This window comes from Kryptolebias marmoratus, linkage group LG17, assembly GCF_001649575.2.
Source record: "Kryptolebias marmoratus isolate JLee-2015 linkage group LG17, ASM164957v2, whole genome shotgun sequence".
NCBI classification, from domain to species: Eukaryota; Metazoa; Chordata; class Actinopteri; order Cyprinodontiformes; family Rivulidae; genus Kryptolebias; species Kryptolebias marmoratus.
In genome coordinates, this window is record NC_051446.1 from 13,230,625 (window position 1) to 13,250,598 (window position 19,974).

Below are 19,974 nucleotides of genomic sequence, written 5' to 3' on the forward strand. Positions count from 1 at the left end.
GCTGTTAACAGTGAGGGGATGCAGGCAGGAAGGGAGCAGGGAGGGCGTGTTTTTGGTGAGGTTCAAAGATGAAATGAGCAAGTATCGGAGGCTTTGATGTTTCTTGGCAGGCTTCGGGCTGACAATCTGATGATCTGAGAGCAAGGCCCCCTATTTTTTTTTCTCTCTCTCTCTCTTTCTTTCTTTTTGGGCCATTCTGGCCCTAGTCGTCTCACCCTCCAGTGACAAATGCTTTAATATGATGGGGTTAAACACCTGAAGCACCACAGAAAAATGTCACAGCGAAGCCTGGATCAGTGGAGCAGCTTTAATTTGTTAAGGAGCTTCGTGTGACTATTAACTTGTCCATGATAACCTTCGTTTCTGAATCAAGTCCACAAATCAAGCTGCTGCGATCAATATCTTCACACGAATATTGTCTCAGATGCTGTTCCTAATTGAAAGCAGTTGTTTATGGTGACTAACCAGCAGAGAATCATCACCATTTGTGTTCTTCTCAGGTATTCAGAGCCTCCTTAAACTTGTTCTTTTGCTTTTCTGGATCACTGTGTCCTCGGTTCACACCCAGGGCTATTTACAGATACAGAAAGCAGATTTTCTTCAGCTAAATAGTTTTCATAAATTTGCTCTGGCCTATGCTATACCACTACATGTCACACAGGGGAGGAGAAATAAAAGGCCTGCTCGTAACGTGGAGCATTCAGCCTCGAAAGAACGAGTTGCTGAAACAACAAAGCTAAACAACAAGAAAAAAGACTTAATTGTTGTTCCATGTACGAAGCTGAAACGTGATAATTGTGTAAACTGGCAAAATTTTATTGATGTAGATAAATCTTCTTAAAGGTTTTAATATTTTGCTCCAAATATAAATACGAGAAGAACATCTTATAAAAAGGCTCTCAAAGGCCTTCACCTTTAATCCTTTTTGAAGTTAAACGTCAATAAAAAACAAGACTAACCAATTATTAATTTCACCACATAATTAACTGTTTTGACAGCTTAACACAATGGTAGAAGGAAACATTTACAGCTTTCTGCTTTTTATTTTCCTACAGTTTTAATATTTTCTTTGAATAAAATGCCCCTAGAGAAAATTTTGTTCTATATAGATCAAAGTGCTGATGTTGCACGAAGAGAGCAACATTTATCTTTATTCACAAGGTCCCCGTGCAAATGTTTAATTGTGCAAAACAAAGTTGAATTAAAGGCTTAGCATTCTTTGACGGTATGCATATCGCCCATAGCCTTTCATGCTAGAGATTTAAGCTAAAATCATATTACAATAAGAAGGAACACCTTTAGTTTTCATTAAAATCCAACCATTAGTTTAGGAGATATTTTGTTTTTGCTACAGGCAAAGAAACACACACCCACACACAGACACAGATATAAACATAATTGCCTTTTCGCCTTTGGCAGCGGCCAACAATAACAGAAAATCCGAAGGCTAAAATCATTTCTTAAAAAGTTTATTTGTTTTGTATTCTCTGCTTCCATAAAACCTAAAAATAGAGCAAGGACCTAAAATAAACACAGTGGTGAACACGTATATGTTGATGCCAATTTGCCAGGTTTTTTTTTTTTCATGGTGTGACACCTGATAGGCAGCACAGTAGAAGCCGAGTCCTGCGGGGCCATTGTGTCCCATTGTAGGTCACAATGGAACTTAACACTTGACAGAGCCAGGCCTTGTTGTCAGGAGCTGAACTTGATCCCGTCAAGTTGTTCTCATTGAAGAGCTATAAAGAAAGGGCTTTGACCTCACGGCTTTGAAAGCTTTATAAGCAGTCAAATATTTATTCTTTGCTAAAAACATATCCAGGTGCCATACATGAGGATCTGTTGCAGCTGAGAACCTGCTGCTGCTGGTGCTTAAATTTCCTGCGACAGGAATTCTCACAATTCTCTTTTATGCCGACGAGAGACTATAGTGACTCTGCAGTTGTGTCACTTAACCTGGAAACAATTCAGAGCTGACCCGTCCTGCTGCTGACACACCATCCTCCAAAGTGTTTTCAACCTGTGCCATCCCAAACCAACTGCTGCCCCATAGACCACAAAAGGGGGTTCACGTTACCAGAGGGGCAGGTAACTTCAGATGGATAATCCTCGGACCTGGTAAACCGGTCTTTAAACCTGGCAACCTTGAGCCATGTGTCACAGGGTGTGCGTTATGTGTGACTCCCCTGAGCAAATCATTGTGTAGCACCTCCACCTGTCAGCTCATCTGCTCACGAGAAAGAAAACAATGATTGGGAGGTTATGGTTTTTTTCCTAGAAATGTCTGCAGCATGCTAAATCTTTTGGGGTGACTTTATAAGCATGATTTACAGATCATTTACAGATGATTTACATCTTGAAGACAATGTCTGTGCAGTTTTATTATCATCACAGAAGACCTCAGTCTGTGTTTTAATGAAATATTGCTGGAACACTGCCATAAATCACATCTGAAGATGCTGATCAGCTGTTTCTGACTCCAGTGCCATCCCAGCCACCCGCTGGGTTACAATTCTCCCAAAGAAACATTTCACATGTTGCCCGGTGCCACCCTGACACCCCGTCTGATTCATGCCAGCTTCAGGCCTTTTTATTTCACTCTCCCAGTAAATCTTTCCTCCCCTTCCCACACCAGCCTTGCCTGGCACCGGAGGGAAAGATTTACAGTGGAAAACTCTTGCATGTTTTTTTCCCCCCATGTTGAGCTGGTGAGTCTGGAATGTGTGTTTAAGGCAGGATTCTTTTTTTTTTTTTGCGAGGAGTGTGAAAAAACAACAGAGCTGTAAACACTGAGGGTACAGACCCAGACTGGCTTCTTTGTTCCAGATGTGGAGCAGGAGCACAGCTGTTTGGGCCGAGCTGCGAGCCCCTGAGCTTTGCCTCACACACACTTTGCCAGTGTGTGTGTGTGTGTGGGGGGGGGGGGGGGGGGTGTCCTGCCTGAGTCAGCAGGATGCTGAATGACTGTACCTAAGGATCTGAAATAAACAGAGTCATGTGACAGACCCTTTGCCAAAAGGAAGCCTTTTACGTCAGAGGGCCTGTCGTCAAGCTCAGGATACTAGATTATTCTCAGTAGATTTCACATTTTTCATTTTTGGCCTCCATTTCGACCAATCAGCAAAAAGTTGGTGTCATCTGCTTTCTGGCAACAAATAACAGCTGATGACAAGTTCAAAGCTCCACTTGAAAATAGAAACACACACACAACAATACCTGCAACACTTTTAGTAAATGTAGTTTTTGTAACTAAATTTTGTGTGCTTGTATTTATTTATTTATCTATCTATTGTTTGCTTGTTTGTTTGGAGTGTGTGTCCTCTGATTCTTTTTTAATTATGTCCTAAAAAGATGACAAACTATAACCGATTGAACACTTAGTTGTTGGTTTTTTATTTGAAGTTTAGAAATTATCTTTCCTTCATTTAAAAAAAAGATACTTTTACAAAACAAATTTTTAAAAAAAGCTTACACAGTGAATCATCTAAAGTGAGAAAAGGCATTTAGTATTTTCTCTGGCATGCTCTCATAAAAAGGTGTTTTATAATAAACAAACCAAAAAAATCTTTTTTTAAAAAACACAAATTTCTGCTAAAATTATGCATGAAAAACAAATGTGTTTTATTTTTGTTAAAAGAAGGGATAGTTTATTTTTCAAAGTCTTTAAGATTTATTTTAACCAGAGTATTGAATATGCAAACACAGTGACAAAATTCATATGACACATTATATTACACCAAAACATCAAATATAATTCAAAAGGTAAAATTAAGCCAACTAAATGGGTTAAATAACAGCAAAGAAAAGATCAGTCTGACTGAAAACCTAAAGGTTTTTAGTTTAATACAGAAAGTTTTAGAAAACAAATAAAACATTTATGTATATTGACATGTAATAGAAATACAATGTAAAATAAATACTTTTCTTTTCAATTAATTCAGTAAAAATGTATATATATAAACTTTTTAATTATATTCTAAATAAAACTTAAACTAGAGAAGAAACTTAAACTAAAGTATAGTTTTAAGCTCTTTAGCTTCTCTAGACTCATATTGTTGAATCAACTCGTCATGTAGAAGTACACCATCATAACTAATACAATAAACAAGAGTTTCTTTATTATATTAGTCAGGCTGTAAAACAATTGTTCTACGTGAGCCAAGAAGCTTGATGAGTGCTGATGATGTGGCTCTGATGAAGACGCTGCCGGCAGCTTCATCACATCCCTCCTGCTAACGTGGCTGAACTTTGAGGAATGACACTCCGGCCGTGGAGATATGAGCGTGTGAAGGCGCCTGGAGGAGAGATTAGGGGTCGATCATCCTCTGCTCTGCTGCAACTCCTCCTCTGCTCCCTTCTTCTTCTTCTTCTTGTTTTTGCCTAAAGCAGAAAACAGTCATAGAAAAATGTAAAATCCTTTTGTTTGCGCTGGCTTTGTTGATGCAAAAGGACTGACAAGCCGCCTTGACACCTTTATTTTAAACGTAAAACAGCAAGAAGTGGGGAACGCATGAAGCCTCACACATAAATAAATCGTTGTTCAGACATGTTTTTGTTTTGCTCACACTTTGATTCTGGGGTCAGCTTCATTGCAATGCGCAGCTGAAATGTGGGTCTGTATTCATGCCTATGATGTGGTGATATTAACTCCTGTTGTGACCCTCGACAGGAGCCCAGGCCCCATCTCCCCAGCTCCCCAGCTCCCCCCAGCCCCCAGCAACAAGAGAGTTACTTGTAGAACATGACGTGCCAGAAAGGGAAGATCACAGCTGCGGCAGTTGCATGGGAATGTGCTTTTAGTTTGTACACAAAAGAATGCTGTCACTCTGCATCAAAGCAGCCTGATGGACAAACTCAACTGGTGTGTGTGTGTGTGTGAGAGAGAGAGTGATCGAGCACACCTCTGTCAAACACACCTCTTCGGCGCTTGTGCCAACTTTGCAGACGCCAGAATGTCTGACCTGCATTGAGGACTGAGACTGTTTCTAACTTCGTTCCCTGTCTGCGTGTGGAAATGGGGCAACAGCAAAGACCCATCCCTGCACCGTGACTGCAGGGCTCATCTTTGTTCTTCACCCATAATACTGAAATAATTACAAGCTTTAAGGAACCTCCTCACCTTGAGTTTTTTTCCCCCTTTCCTTTGTGTCCCAATCATGCACCTTCTCTGTACTCAGCTCTTTTTGGCTCTGACATACACACACACAAACACACACACACATGCAGGACTCAATGCTTTCAGTTGTTGATGTGCCTAAGGAGAAAGCACACACACATCCGTGTCTTCAAAGAGACCTGGTCGGTGCTCAAGTCATGTGAGGCCGTGAGCATTACGATCACGTGTATGACTTTCTGATCAGAACAAACAACAATCAATCAGCAGCAGTGAGAGTTTACAGCCACAAGGCAGAAACTTGGTGCACATGAGCCTTGTTTTTTCCCGCCTCTTTTTATTGTGACTTGATCTTCTCTCTCTTTTTTTTTTATAGTGATAATAATTTGTGTCTGTGGCCTGTGGAGGGAATTGCAGGCCATTCTTTAATGCCACCATGATTGCCAGTAGTTGCAGACAAGAGTAGGACATGACCAAAATGACGGGGTTGGACGGCGGCTCGAGCCACCAAATGCTCTGTTTGCAATTTGACTGCAGCTCATGGTGTATGATTTATCTCCGATGAAAAGTGAAGTGTGTATTAGACTCTGCTGTGGCACACTGGGGCCGTGCATCCAGTAGCTGTGAGGATTTTTATTGTTATTTATTTGCCACCACCTTCAGAGTGAATAAAAACAGGCTGGAATAATTTAACAAAAACAGGCTCACCACAATACTTCCTTTTATATATATATATATATATATATATATATATATATATATATATAAAGGTTTGTTTTAACTTATAATTTTCTTCAACAAAGAATTTAAATTAAACATAATTTTGGATACAAACTTCAGTTAGTCCACTGCAGCTGTGTGAAAGCAGTTGTCCGACTACTTTTAAAGACTTTCTAATAGTTTTTACACAGGCTTCCTGCACAATCTTGTTGCCCAATGAGGCCAATTAAATTGGTGAGGTTAGGAATGAGGAAACCTGGATTGAACTTGAACTGAACTTGTTTACTTTTTCTTTTCTTTTTTGTATGAGCCCTCAAATTACTTATTTTAATTAACCGGTGCCACATAAAAAAACAGAACGTAATTGGAAAAGATTAGACAGGAAAAAACAACATTCTTACAGCAAATATTTCAGATATGTGTGTCTGTTAGGCTGGATCAAAGCAACAAAATTATAGAAGCAAAATTCCAAATATTTTCTCAAAGATAACAGTTTTTTTTTAAATGAATCTCAACAGAACATAATTAGGATGGGAAAAGGGCATTTAAATATGCTGCCCTTGTTTCCTGAAATAATTATTTTTTTTAAACTTGAAATTGTCAGAACTTGTAATCAAGTTAAAAATCCATTTTCAAATGAGAGACAGTAGATCTGATGATTACTGTCACTGTTTGATTTTGGTGTTGCTCTTATTATATTATAGATTATATGCTGTTTATAAATTGTATTTTTATTGTTAAGTAAAATATTTGTTGGATGTTTTACTGGCTTCTTGGCCAGGTCGTTTTTGAAAAAGGTTTTTAACTTCAGTAAGACTTTCATCTGGATAAATTAACTATATATAATTTGTGCTACATTAGAGAAATGAACAACTACCTATTTTAGCATTTTAATTAAAAAGTTTAGCTTAAAAGCCTTTTTAAAAATAAACTTTAAGCAATTTTCTTATAAAATAAGATGAAAAATCTTCGTCAAAGAAGAAAAACTCAAATATAATCACTTTGATAGAATAAGAAAATTGGGGTCAAGTCTTTCATTTTAGTTTACATGTTAACACTAAATTGTCATGAATTCGCCATCATTATAATATGATCTATAAAACGAATGTTTTTGGCTTGGTATCCGTGTCTTGAAGTTTCTGAAAATTACTTCTTTAAATAAAATAAATTAAAGAAAAATAAATTTTTCTCTTTTTATGATTCTATACTCCGGCAATAAGAAACGTGTTTTTTTTTATGATAAATACTGAGAGTGTACCTGGACTCGTGCTGTTTGATGGGAGGAGGTGCTTGCTGTCTGCGGAGCTTCATCTCCTCTCTGATGGAGGTTAATGGAGGAGCTCGGGTGACAGCCGGCAGCTCAGGACCAATCAGAGAGCCCGCTCATGCTCCGCTGTGTGTGTTTGAGCCTCTGCAGGCAGCAGCTCTTTGAAGAACCGTGTCAGCTCTGATGTAAACCGGGATACCTTTTGCTTTTATCCGTTTTCTCCTCCCGGAACACCTGCGAACATGCGCGGCGGCACCTTTTGCCGCGCGGATCTGTTTTTCGCGACCGTTTTTTCATTGGATTCAGCCGCGGATTTGTTCCTGTTCTTTGCTTTCTGACATGAATCTCTCTTCAGAGCGACGCCTTGATGGACTTGTGTATTAGCTAATAATGTCTATGGGTTTCATGCCTGACAGTCTGAACGGCTCCGATCCCTCCAAATCGGCCTTCCTAGAGTTTGCCCACGGACACCCGGCGCACCAGCAGCACTCCCCTGGACTCTCCCACATTTACCCCGTCCATGGCTTGCACGCTGCCGGCCATACCCAGCACGAAGGTCCCTTTCCCACAGGCAACGCGTCCTATGGCCATTCCTTGGGCTACGCCTACCCAGGCTCGGTGAACACTCACCCCCCGTCCGCCTACATGTCCTACCAGCAGCACAGCAGCCTCAGCAGCAGCAGTCTGTCCCACAGCAGGTTAGAACGGACAGGTATGTGAGAACACTAACTGAGGGGCCTCTGACTCTCCCTAAATACCATAAAGTTCATTTATCATCGCTCCTGTGCGTAATTACGCACAAGACGCGCTTCTTTCCCCCCCTTGGTGGAATAAATGCCTCGTTTTAAAGCATACAAAGTCAATAAAGATAACTTTTATTCATTTGAAATACACTATAATTATAATTTGATGAAAGAATGAATCACAGTGGGCATAAACTCAATTATCCAAAGGAAAATTAGCACCGCCGCTTGAAGAGAATCACCGTATTCATCACCTATGTGACATAAAAAAGAATTATGGTGCCATCTGTTTTACTGACCTTTATTTACACTGATGGCCTCTGTAATTTGGCCCTAACGCGCTTTTACCTGCTCTGTTGGTGCTAATTAGCCCAGTCCGGGATAAAAAAGACCCTTTTAAGTCTGCGCGGGAGTTCTGATTTATCACAGTGTGAAAAACCTGTTGCAGTCTTTGTTAGGAACAATCCTGAAACCTTTGTCATTCTTTCAACCAAAGACTGAAACTTTAAATCCGCCGATTAACGCAGAAATGTCACCTTGTAGGGCCTCAGCAGGAAGTATCCTGCAGTGGCCCTCCGTGAGCTGCAGACACTTTATGTCTTCTCTGTGTAGATTATGTAAAGTTTGATTTATTCGATTTTTGGACAAGTCTGCTCAAATGGGACTTTTCTATTTTGTCTTTACCCCAAATCTCTCTTTCCTGGACTTAAACTGTTTCTGTTTCAATCTGCAAGATCGAGACAAATCCTCGGGGACTGAGGACAGGGATGTCCGACTGGTGAACGGAAAAGGCAAAAAGATTCGGAAGCCCCGGACCATCTACTCCAGCCTGCAGCTGCAGGCCCTGCACCAGCGCTTCCAGCAGACCCAGTATCTGGCCTTACCGGAGCGCGCAGACCTGGCGGCCAAGCTGGGGCTCACCCAGACTCAGGTGAGCTTTCAGACCCTCCTCTGCTCAGAGTGCGTGATCCTGTACTTTCAGATAAATGTGCGTCAGTTTCCAGCCTGCCAGTCTGTCTGTCGTAACTCATTCCTGTGCCTTTTTTTCTTTTGTTATTGTTCCTCTACATTAACTTTAAAAAATGCCTGAAGAAAAGAAAAAGTGACTCGGGAGGCTAATAGAGGGTGTTGAAGGGGAAGGGTTTTTATTCTGGGATCACAGAGATTTTGAGCACCCAAAAGAAAGTCTTACTTGTTGCTCAATCCTTTAATGCGTCCTTTATTTACTGAACTTATATTGTGGTGGCTCCTGTTTTGTTGTTTTTTTGTCAGCGTTGATCTTTAAAGTGGTATGTCTGAACAGACGAGCGTTTTAAAAAACTTCACTAAAATAAAAATTAACATTAAAATTTACAAGGGGGTCGGGGGAATTACAGTTACTACAGAAAATAAATTTAGTTTTTTGTTCCAGTTTTTAAAATTTGAAATGCTTCATTTCAAAGATGGCCACAGAGTTTGTGACAATCTGTATTTATTCCTTTACTTTCTCACTTACTTGTTTTAGGTTTTTAATGCTGTTTTGCGGAGATTTTTTTTTCTTTTGGACGGGGGTTGCAGGTGTATGAATCTCCCACCTTCTTGCGTGAGTTGCACTCGCGCGCTCAGGGAGGGAAACAGGTGCACGTGTCAGACGTTCATTCTCTGGGCCTTCAGGTGTGCGCGCTTAACTCCCGACGTGAAATAAAAACAAAAAGCAGATGCAGAGAAAGATGAAGCGGACAGCAGACAACCAGAACCCTCTGTTCCTAATCCCCTCTTTGGACTAAATGTTGTTCTTAATGTTGTTCTTCCTGATTTGGGTCAAATCTGACCAACAGCACTGTCGTCCGCCTGTTTCTTTTGGGTTTTTTTATTTTTACTTAATACTCTCAGTTACAGTTTCCTTCAGTCAAGAAATATAGGAGCTCGGTTTTAATAAATGCCACCATGAGCCTTTTTTTTTTTTACCCCAGAGAAGGCCTGGACTTAACAATAGCAGCGCAATAAAAAAGTGCCTTAGTGCAGATCTGATGGAATTATAGAGCGTGTTTTTAAAATATAATTTTTCACCTCAATGACAGTTTTACCCAGTTTTTTTTTTCTTCCCTTTTTTCTGTCTTCCAGGTGAAAATCTGGTTTCAGAATAAACGCTCCAAGTATAAGAAGATCATGAAGCACGGTGCCTCGGAGGGAGAACACCTCCACAGCACCAGCTCCGTGTCCCCCTGCTCCCCCGCTCTCCCCCAGCTCTGGGAGGTCTCCATGGCGACCAAAGGGGGCCCGATGCACCCGAACAATTACATGAACACTTTTGGCCACTGGTACCCGAACCACCACCACCACCACCACCACCCTCACCAGGACGCCATGCCGAGGCCTCAGCTGATGTGAGGGGGGAGGAGACGTCGCAGCCGCTCGGCCTCTCTGGAGCTAAACATTCAGGCTGAGCTGGACTGATTTTCCTTACACGGAGCTGTTTAAATGTGTGTTTAAGAGACTTTTGCTCGTGCTCTCTGGTGCAAAATACAAGCAGGTACCAAACTGTTCTTTGAGGTTTGCTTTGTTTGCAGCTCCAACTGCATGAAATGTGTTCGCAGCTTCAAGAGACATAAAGGAATTTTAGAAAAACAAAACACCGTGTGCATGGATTTATTTTAGCTGTGTGTTGAGATAAATTTGACTTGGGACACATTTTCTTGTCTTAAATTAAAACTGGTTGTTGTGTTTTAGTGGTAGGTAGTTTTAAAAGCCTTTAATTTTTTATTCGTCCCTGAAAACCAACAACTTCTTCATGACTAATGAGTCTGCGAGACTCTGCGTGCTTGTAAACGCTTTTATGATTTAATGGTTTCTTAGTGATTCATCACTTTGACAGAAATATTAAGCACTGAAGGTCACCTTCTCTTATAGTACCTCGAATATATCAACAAAATTCGATCAGTTATAGAAAAAAAATCGAATTTATTTTCTGTAATTTTAATATTTCAATATATTTAAATTCTAGGGAAATAAACCTAAATGCCAACATGAGCCCTCCGCTACTGCAGGTAAACTAAAACGATCCGAAGCGACACTTTTATGCATAAAAGGAAGTTTTACGCACGGAACAACTTTTACGCACCAAATCTGAAACGAATGATTTTTTTTAAAGGGAAGATAAATTAATGTCTTTTTCTTTTTATCTGCTGTGGAAACCTAATAAACGACGGCATCCATCTTTTCCTATCAAGGATAGAGTCCTTGCGTGAGAGCCGAAGGAGTCCAAGTTCAAAGAGGCATTTTAACAATATTATCCCTCTACGTCGAGTTCAAATAAAAATCACCGCTGTCATAATACCATGATGAACGAGTGTGCCATCCCTCCGTCTGACTGCGCCTAATTTTACGCGCCGATCTGCTCAGTCTGGCGCTGTTTAATCAACGAGAATCAGCTGTTTATGTCTTCCCAAACAGTTCGAGCTGATTAAATGGAGAGCTGATCTCTGATTAATAGGGCTGAAAAGTGCGCTGAAGAAACAATCCAGTGACTTTCTTTTACGCTTCTCATTCATCACCCTGCCGTTAGGGCTGTCTGGCAAACACTGGGAGCCATTTGTCTGGTGTCACATCAGGGATTAGAAAAATAACAAATAAATGCGTCAGATTTCCCTGAGATGTTTGCTCTGATATTAGAAGCTAAGAATAGACACTTCCAAGTTTTTTTGTTTACACCTGTGCAATAAGCACAGAAAGTATTGTAGCTCATTGCTGCATGTGAGAAAAACAGTCTGTATTTGTTTAATATGTTTTGCTGTTTAAATATAGCACAGTTGCACGCATGAATGCATGCAAAAACAACATTTCTTCTCATGCTGCTTTTCTCTCCAGAACACTCAGTCATTCAGCCAACATTCAGTCCTTACCTTGCCCCCAGAACTGCAGCCTTGTTTCCAGGAGAGCTGAAGCCCTTCACTGGTGCGCCTGTGAAGAACAAAGCCAACACCACATCTCTGCGTTTTCACCCCTCCGAGTTGATTTCCCCCCACATAACGACAAGCTTTGTGATATTTTAGCATCTCCTTCTTTATATATATACATATATACACCCCTCGTGCCCCCTTTTTCCTCATTCCTGATGATTATGTGCCTTGTTAAACACGCAAGCCCGGGGAAGAAGAAGAAGAGGCAAGTGATGGGGGCATCAGGGAAAATTATAGGCAATTTCACATCTCCAGATTAGAATAATGGCTCGTGGTGTTGGACAGAGAAGAGTAGGACCTTTCAAACGGGGGCCAATTATCACGTAGGCAGATTGAAGGGAAAGTGAAAAGGCTCCCTGTGTATCAGACAAGCTGAGTCGAGGGGGAGTGGGGGGGTGTAGGTGGCAGGCTGGGAGATGGGTTGAAGGGTAATGATAAAGGCAGGTCTGACTGTATCAACTATGTGAATGGTCCCGGGTTATCAGATATGAGGTGTCTGATGGGTTTTAATTGCAGGATAGCAATAAGAGGGAAAATAGCTTGTTATTAAATCCCAGTGGCTCTGAATGGGTGAAAGGCAGTGCAGGTCTCCGGGGTGATTATTGTTATTAACTTGAGGGATCTGACATCTCGGATAATTGTACGCAGCTCCTCTGTTAAAGAGAGTGAATGCGTGGTTTCAGAAAACAGGGCTGGCCTATTCTTTGGGGCTCAAACAGCGTAGAGAGTATAAAATGAGATGCAGTCTGGTAAGGCAGGGTGGGATTCAAATAGACACTAAAACAAGGGTTGCATATCAGAGATACACAAATATGAGGCAAGCGGCTAAAGCTTTATCTAAGAGGGATGAAGCATCCGCCTGGACTTGTCCTGTCCTGGTCTAAGAGGTCAACCAGAGTTCGTGACTCCACAGCTGTCAAAGATGCCATTCTCCCTTCATTTCGTCCAAGTTCACCACAAACTGGACAGCCTGAGTGATCCTAATGTGGCCAAGGCCCGGCCCAGCCCAGGACTAACTGTCGGGACAGCTGTTGGAAGTCTTTCCATGGGTGCATTACCTCTGCCTCAACCCTTATGGCTGCACTCAAGAGACAAGTGCTGACACCTCACTGTCGACTGTTGCAGGGGCATGGCAATGATAAGAGGGGTCACAGGGGCCCGGGCACCGAGACTCCTCAGACTGTTGCGATGCCGTGTCGCGCAGGATCACATTCAAGTTCAACAGTTCACCCTCAGTGTCCTCGGCGGTTACACTTGTAAATGTTTCGAGATGACATATATGGACATGTCGGCACACAAGTGCAGCTGAACGCATGTTTGTCTTCAGCACAAATGCTTCACAGTCACAGGGCCACACACGCTGAGGGGGGACCCCATAGGGAGGTCACATATATGTGTGATGAGATTTTATTGGTATTAAAAGGCAATAGTAATCATGCTGCTTTTGTCAAATCAGCACAGGGGGATTTACAAGACGACTGATGCTCCACAGACAACTGGGGTTGATTTCAGGGACATTAAACAAACTCGGACGTCAGGGAAATGGGATTAGGAGCCACGACACATTACACTGCTTGTAGCTAATTCGGAGAAAATGTGCTTGAAGTTTCGGCACAGAGAAAATGACACAAGAGGACAAAGACAGCATGCAGTAAATAACATTTGCAGTGAATGTGGAAAAAACTGTGGGCAGTCTTGATTTTGCTCAATAACATTTTTAATATTTTCTAAAAGCCTGAATCTCTAATTTGACTCACAAAAGTCTAAAATTATACAATAACATCTGTTATTGTATAGAAATAATACATTTTGTCATCATTTCAATTATTTAAGTTATACCTAAAAAACTTAAAAGAAAAATTAAGATTATGAGGGATGTTCTATATTTTTGTGTGCTCATTATAATTTGTTAAAAAAAAAAAGGAAATTATGATGGAGAAAACATCCCTGTAAAAATGGTAAACTGCATAATTGATTCTAATCAAATTTGAGAATAATTTACCAAAATTTTGTCACATTTTCATTTGCTTCATAGACTGGTTTAGACCAGCGGTGAAGGCCTTTTGAAACTACAGTTCTGATTGTTATATTATTATTAATATTGTTGTTGTTGTTGGATTGTGTTTGTTTCCTGCAGGTAATATGGTTTCCTTCTGTAATATTGAAACTCTCAGGTGTGTTGTTACACTTTGAAGTTTGACTTGCCAAATCAATTTCATTTTTTACTGAAGAATGTAGTTTTATTCTTGGCAGTGATGATAACAGTAATACATATGGAATGTGAGTAAGACTGTTGTGCTCCTTCCAAAAAGTTTGGCGCATCAACGTGTCTGAAGTCAAATAAGCACTAAAAAATAAAGGCAGGTGGTCACACACACAAAAGAAAATAAAACATAATGATTAACGATCGTAGTGTGATAGATATATATCTGGCAGACCGTGTGACCAAGTAAAGCTTTTCTATTGTCACGCTTCCATCGTGTTTCATCCAGCAACACTTCCACTGCTGAGCGCATACCATTCCAGTTACTAAAAGCAGTAGAAAAGGTTATAAAAGCTCCAACGCCGTGGGTACATTCTCTCTCCGTGCGTAATGGCACCCTGGTGGTCCATGTGGCCGAGATCCCCATCAGCAGTTTAAACACTGTCTCATTATTTTTTCAGCATATTTAATAAAACCTGCTTCATGTGGCCAAACACGAGCTCCAGTTGGCTCAAAGCTGCACCCCCACCCCCCATCCCCCATCCCTCCTGTCCTTTGTCCTTTTATGTTTTAATGTGATATTCTCATTGCTGCTGTCACAACATTCATTAAGAGAGCAGTTCATCAATCCAGCACCTTTCAGGTTTTTTCGACTCGGTATTTACCCCAGGTTTCCAGAGGTGTCATGGTGGCTCCCATTATCACACGGAAAATACGGGAAAAGTTTAGTTATTTATTTATTTGACCAGAAAAGGAAAAACTAAATAGAGGAAATTTGCCTATTTGGAGTCTTTAAAAAAAAAAAGAAAAAAAACTCGCTTGCATTGCATTTTCTTTCTTCTTCTTCTTCTTTTTTTTTTTTTGGTTCGTAATTAAAATGTTTGGCAGTTAATGCGCCATTATGTTGCGATTGCGTGCGTCTGCCTCTACCACCCCCACCCCACCCCTCCCACACACACGCGCGCACACACAAACTCACGCCCCCACACACGCGCGCGCACACACACCACCACCACCTGCGGTTTCTCTTTTTATCTAAATGCTTCTCTTATCTAGAAACAGAACTTTAATAAAAGCAACTGACTCCAACATGTCTGCAAATAGGTGCACCTAATCAAAAACACCAAAAACTCATTAAATGCCCCAACAATAGTCTATTATTATTACTGTTATTATTATTATTATTATTATTATTATTAGTAGTAGTAGTAGTAGTAGTAGTAGTAGTAATAGTAGTAGTAGTATAGCATACACTGTAAAAATTATATTAGGGTTTCAGTCATATTAAGTTTTTGTCTTACTGCGCCCTTAAAGATGTCTTGTATGTAGTTATTGACTATTTTTAAATAACATTTTAAAGATAAGCAACTTGCTCGTGAGAGCTTTCTGATTTAAGCTCAAACCATGTATCAGATGAAAAAAATAAAGGGTTTAAAACTTGACCCAGTTCAAAACTCACTGTGCAAACTTGTAATACAGAGCGCTACTAACACAACATGAAATACTAACTATACTAACATGGCAGTTTAAGTCAGGTGTGCTAGGAGTTTCATTTGAGGCCAATTCTCCAAAAATTTGTAAAAACTTGATCAAATTAGTTTGTGTAACATGGTGAAGTATGTTGGTTACAATTAGACACTGTCATTTGAGCCAACCTATTGTAAATCTGTACCAACTTGTTAAATAATTAGGATCAACATTTCTGTTAAATATCTTGTATTTATTGGTAAAATTAGTTGCTGCTTTAAAGGTTGAGTCAGCTACTAATTAAGGTCTTTAGAACTTGATGCTTAATGTTGACATAAATTCACTCACTTTGAAACAACAAGTCGGGCTAAGCTGAGTCAGCTAATTATTTTTTACAGTGTATTACAACAAATAAATGTTTAAATTTACCTCTGCTCCATTGCGAAACACATCAAAGCGCTTTTTTTCATAATTTTGCCCTTTTTTAAAAAATATAAACTTGAAAAAATCTTGCTTCTAAAAGGCTTTACTGAAATACACAAACTTAATTATAAAGTGTTTACAAATGGGACGGACACACAACATGTAATATTTACCACCTTTATACATTTAACAGTAAAAGGCAACAAGTTGACTAAATTACATGAATATAAAAATGGTCTCGATAGCACCACCGTGCAGTCTTACCGGTTCAAACAAATATGATCATAGTGGTTCTGAGTATAAACACGTATTTACAACCTTCAACATCTTTGTACAAATCCTTATAAATATGTCCTGAGTTTTTCTTCTCAACAAACCCACATGCATGATTTGACTGCAGCATGGATCGACAGCACAGTTTTGTCTTTTGACGTTTGTTTTTTTTTGTATGTTTTAGGCTACTTGTTTAAAAAAAAACTTTGCATATTCATTTACAACAAAAAATAGAGTTACATACAACAGAAGCGATAAATAATTTAAAAAACACGCCACATGTCCTTTTAAAAATGCTGCCAAAAGTGATTGGAAATCCCTTTATATGCTTTTTTTTAATAGAAACCCCGCAGTTCTGAAAGATTCCTGTTCATCCAAAACCAAAAATTAAAAAAATAAAAATAAATCATGGTTTCATTTCAGGCCTGCTCCGGGTCCAGACACCATTTTGCTCTGCAGAGTCTTTATGGAGATTTTTTTTACACACATATATATATATATATATATATATATATACTGAAACCATGAGTCCGTTAATAAACAGCTCCCACGCTTTGCTGCGGGACTGGGTGGTGCACGGTGCCCGGGTGCTGTAGGTGGGATCCCTGCTGGTACCAGTGGCTGTTATAATCCTCCAGGTAGGGCGGCGACGAGCTGTGCGCCGGCTGCGGCACCTGGGGCCGGCTGATCGGGGTGTTCTGGGGGGTGCTGTTGTCCCACACTGCGGGGGAGGGCGGGGAGTTGCAGGCCATGGAGTCGCTGGCGTTGGGGCTGTGCTCTAAGGGAACCTCGCCGTTTTTGTACAGCTTCTTGAACTTTGATCTCCGGTTCTGGAACCAGATCTTTACCTGGAAAAAAAGGGATAATCATTAAAATTCTGAACAAATGTATTTTTTTAAAACAGTGCTTGAATATAAAGTATATAAAATGAAACATGAATATAGGACCTTTTAGCTGTTTACTATGACACAGTGACAGGCGGAAATCCAATCTGCTGTGCGTAATTACGCGCCAGTGTGTAAATAAAAGGCTAATTATTGGCCACATTCGGCAGCGCTGGCTCACGTGACTTTTTGGAATAATTAGTTAGTATAATATGAGGTGGTACACAAGGTGAAACAGCGCGTACCTGCGTCTGAGTGAGGCCGAGCTGCGCCGCCAGCTCCGCTCTCTCGGGCAGAGCGAGGTACTGCGCCTTCTGGAAGCGCCTCTGCAGAGCAGCGAGCTGGTAGCTGGAGTAGATCGTCCTCGGCTTGCGGATCTTTTTCGGCTTTCCGTTCACCATGCGCACCTCGGGCTCTGGCTCTTCTTTAACTAAAAAATAAAAAATAAATTACAATCACATCGAAATCGAATAAATAAACAAAACTAAGCCACTGATCGTAACTTTAAGGGTGAAAAAAAACTCTGTCTCTGCGTAAAAACCCTGCAAGCGTTTCAAATATTTCCCTCTTCATTTTGAATGGAAAATAAATATTTCATGACTATAACACTATTATAAACACTCAAGTGAAAAGTGCAATATTTAAAACGAATTCATTACTTTTTCCTAAAATTTCATTTCAATTTGAATTTCCCAATTGACAAAGGAGTGACAGAGAAAAATAAGAAATTATTAAAGTGAATTTTACTGACTTATTATCTATAAAGTCATAGTTTTATAAAAAGCTGAGACATGAACACAACCTGCTACCAAATACAGTTAGTTTTAAACCTTAAATTAATTCAGCACCAAGTGAATTTATACTGGATTTCTGTTTTGTTGAAGTTTTAACTCTGTCTTAGTCAGTCTAAGAGCTCCAAACGTTTAAAGGGAAGTAAAAACAAGTTATTTGAGATTAAGAAAAGAGAGACCGAACTGATATTTGTTTCTGTTCAGTGGATGAAGATGATATCTACCTGAGCCCGGAGGTGAGGCCTGCAGGTGATCTCTGTTGTAATGTCCGTACTGTCTGTAGCTATTCGTGTAGGGATATTCGGATTTGGTGGCGTACGCTCCAGCCGCCCCCATTCCGTTCAGATTAAACTGGTGGTGGTAAGAGTTCATGGGCTGTCCGTACGGCTGGCCCTGGTAGTATTCGTGGTGCGCCGCCTGCCCGCTGTAGTAGCCCATGTCCGTCACCGAGGACTCGGGGAGAGTCGGGGAGTCCTTGGAGCTCGGGTGGCAGCTCATAGATCCGGGAAGGTCGGTCAGAATGCTCGCGATCTTCTTCTCATAGCTCTGTCCGGCGCTCATGGTGGCAGCAGCGCTCCGGAATAAAAAAAAAAAAAAAAAAAAAGGAAGGCAATCCCACCTTGGATTGGAGTCGGTCGATGCGTGAAGAAGCAAAATCAGAGACGAGCAGCTGTGCGCGCGCGCTCTTGGAAAGCTCTGCGGAGCTTATAGTCCACTGAAACTCCTCCAGCTGCAGACACTAACTTGTGGCATTGCTCAGCCTCTGTGGCACAGAGTTATAAAGAGCTGGGCTGGAATCTGCCTCCTGATTGGCTGCTGCTCCTCTCCCCCTACTTTTGCAAAGTCTTGGCAGCTTTCAGCCTGAAAACCTCTCTGATTTTTTAAAATTCACATTTACCTGTTCAGTTTGACAAGCGTGCAGGTTTTGTTTGCTAAAAAATAATAAATCTAAATAATCACAATCCAGATTAAGGGTTTGTTTTTTTTTGTTTTGTTTCACTTAGGCTGGCGTCCTTCTGTTGCAACACGTAGCTGACATGTTTTCTAAAGACTAATCCCGCAGCCAGACCGTCTCCTTAATGTTTTATGCAATGTTTTCTTAACACAGATCAACACTTTATTCAGCCCATTTAGCCGGCCTCCCGCTGACTGCTTTTGTCATTCAAAGCTGAACTTTATGTAAAAAGAGATGGAGGAGATATGTAAAAAAAAAAAAAAAAAAACTAGTTCAACTGATATCGCCTGAGGGTGAATTCCTCTGCTTTGTTCTTGTTGCAGGAGAATATGCAAATCAACAGTTAGAAAATGACTAAAATGATAAAAATCATCCCAGAGTCACGTCCAGAGACTCTGCAGGAAATACATACATGTTAACTCCCACTGAGGAATATTTTTGCAGCAACAAAAATTCAAATATAACCACATCTGCAATTTAAAGAGGTTAGTTTTTTTTCTCTTTTTTATCTGCAGCATTGAGATCTGTTGGTCATGTTGATTAGGCGGTGCACAGCGCCTCCTTGTGTATTTTATGGGAAATAAACTTCCTGTGTCTCTCAAGTAAAGGAAATAAATGGTGTTTTAGAGACTTTAAGAACCCCACACCGTGTTGTTTGACACCTACAAATAACACTTTAAGTTCGGTTTGCGCTTTTTTTTAAATAAAACAAAAACAACAACATAAACTTTAGCATCAGCTGCTCTGGAAGCCTTCAGCTGTGAAACTCTGCCGCCCTCTAGCGACCAAAGGCTGCAGCGCAGACATAATGTTTTAAAGGCTCCTTTATAGGGACAGTTAATGCAATTCGCCGATATTAAATATGCAGTTTTTTTACATCCAATGTTTGCTTTTATTGAGCAAGTTTCTCCTGTAATTTAAAAAAGAGCACAGAATCATATTTCTAACCCGTTAAATAGTAGTAATATCTATTCACCTTATTCTAAAATAATATTTTTATTTTATTTTAGTGGTTGTTCGAATATGCCTTCATTATTTACTAATTAAATGTGAATAAATATTTGATTTTTTAGCTTTAATTATATTTTTTTACTTGTTCTCTAAAATACAGCACAACAGTTAAATTCAACTCTCCTGATTGTTTATATTTCAAATTTACACTAACAGACAGTCAACAATGAAATCAAATTTCATTTG

At 40.3% G+C, this 19,974-nt stretch overlaps 2 protein-coding genes across 2 annotated transcripts; one reads left to right on the top strand and one right to left on the bottom strand.

The window, feature by feature from the left end:
- Positions 1 to 7,171: 7,171 nt before the first annotated feature.
- dlx4b (distal-less homeobox 4b) lies at positions 7,172 to 10,455 on the top strand. Its single transcript, XM_017418257.3, has 3 exons — positions 7,172 to 7,812; positions 8,578 to 8,774; positions 9,947 to 10,455. Exons 1-3 carry the CDS (start codon positions 7,491 to 7,493, stop codon positions 10,211 to 10,213), a joined length of 786 nt encoding a protein of 261 aa, XP_017273746.1. The 5' UTR covers positions 7,172 to 7,490; the 3' UTR covers positions 10,214 to 10,455.
- A 5,582-nt stretch (positions 10,456 to 16,037) lies between these two features.
- On the bottom strand, positions 16,038 to 18,584 carry dlx3b (distal-less homeobox 3b). Its single transcript, XM_017418270.2, has 3 exons — positions 18,047 to 18,584; positions 17,277 to 17,461; positions 16,038 to 16,995 (listed from the first exon to the last, which is right to left on the bottom strand). The coding sequence occupies exons 1-3, from the start codon at positions 18,381 to 18,383 to the stop codon at positions 16,681 to 16,683; spliced, it is 837 nt and encodes a 278-aa protein (XP_017273759.1). The 5' UTR covers positions 18,384 to 18,584; the 3' UTR covers positions 16,038 to 16,680.
- Between the last annotated feature and the right edge of the window lie 1,390 nt (positions 18,585 to 19,974).

What these genes read in the sequence shown, in the direction of transcription:
- dlx3b (XM_017418270.2), bottom strand. Translation starts at nt 18,383, where the DNA reads ATGAGCGCCGGACAGAGCTATGAGAAGAAGATCGCGAGCATTCTGACC. An exon ending in GGCCTCACCTCCGGGCTCAG is followed by an intron (nt 17,462 to 18,046) that starts GTAGATATCATC and finishes TTTATTTTTTAG; the next exon opens with TTAAAGAAGAGCCAGAGCCC. An exon ending in TCGGCCTCACTCAGACGCAG is followed by an intron (nt 16,996 to 17,276) that starts GTACGCGCTGTT and finishes CTTTTTTTCCAG; the next exon opens with GTAAAGATCTGGTTCCAGAA.
- dlx4b (XM_017418257.3), top strand. Translation starts at nt 7,491, where the DNA reads ATGTCTATGGGTTTCATGCCTGACAGTCTGAACGGCTCCGATCCCTCC. An exon ending in CAGCAGGTTAGAACGGACAG is followed by an intron (nt 7,813 to 8,577) that starts GTATGTGAGAAC and finishes TCAATCTGCAAG; the next exon opens with ATCGAGACAAATCCTCGGGG. An exon ending in TGGGGCTCACCCAGACTCAG is followed by an intron (nt 8,775 to 9,946) that starts GTGAGCTTTCAG and finishes TCTGTCTTCCAG; the next exon opens with GTGAAAATCTGGTTTCAGAA.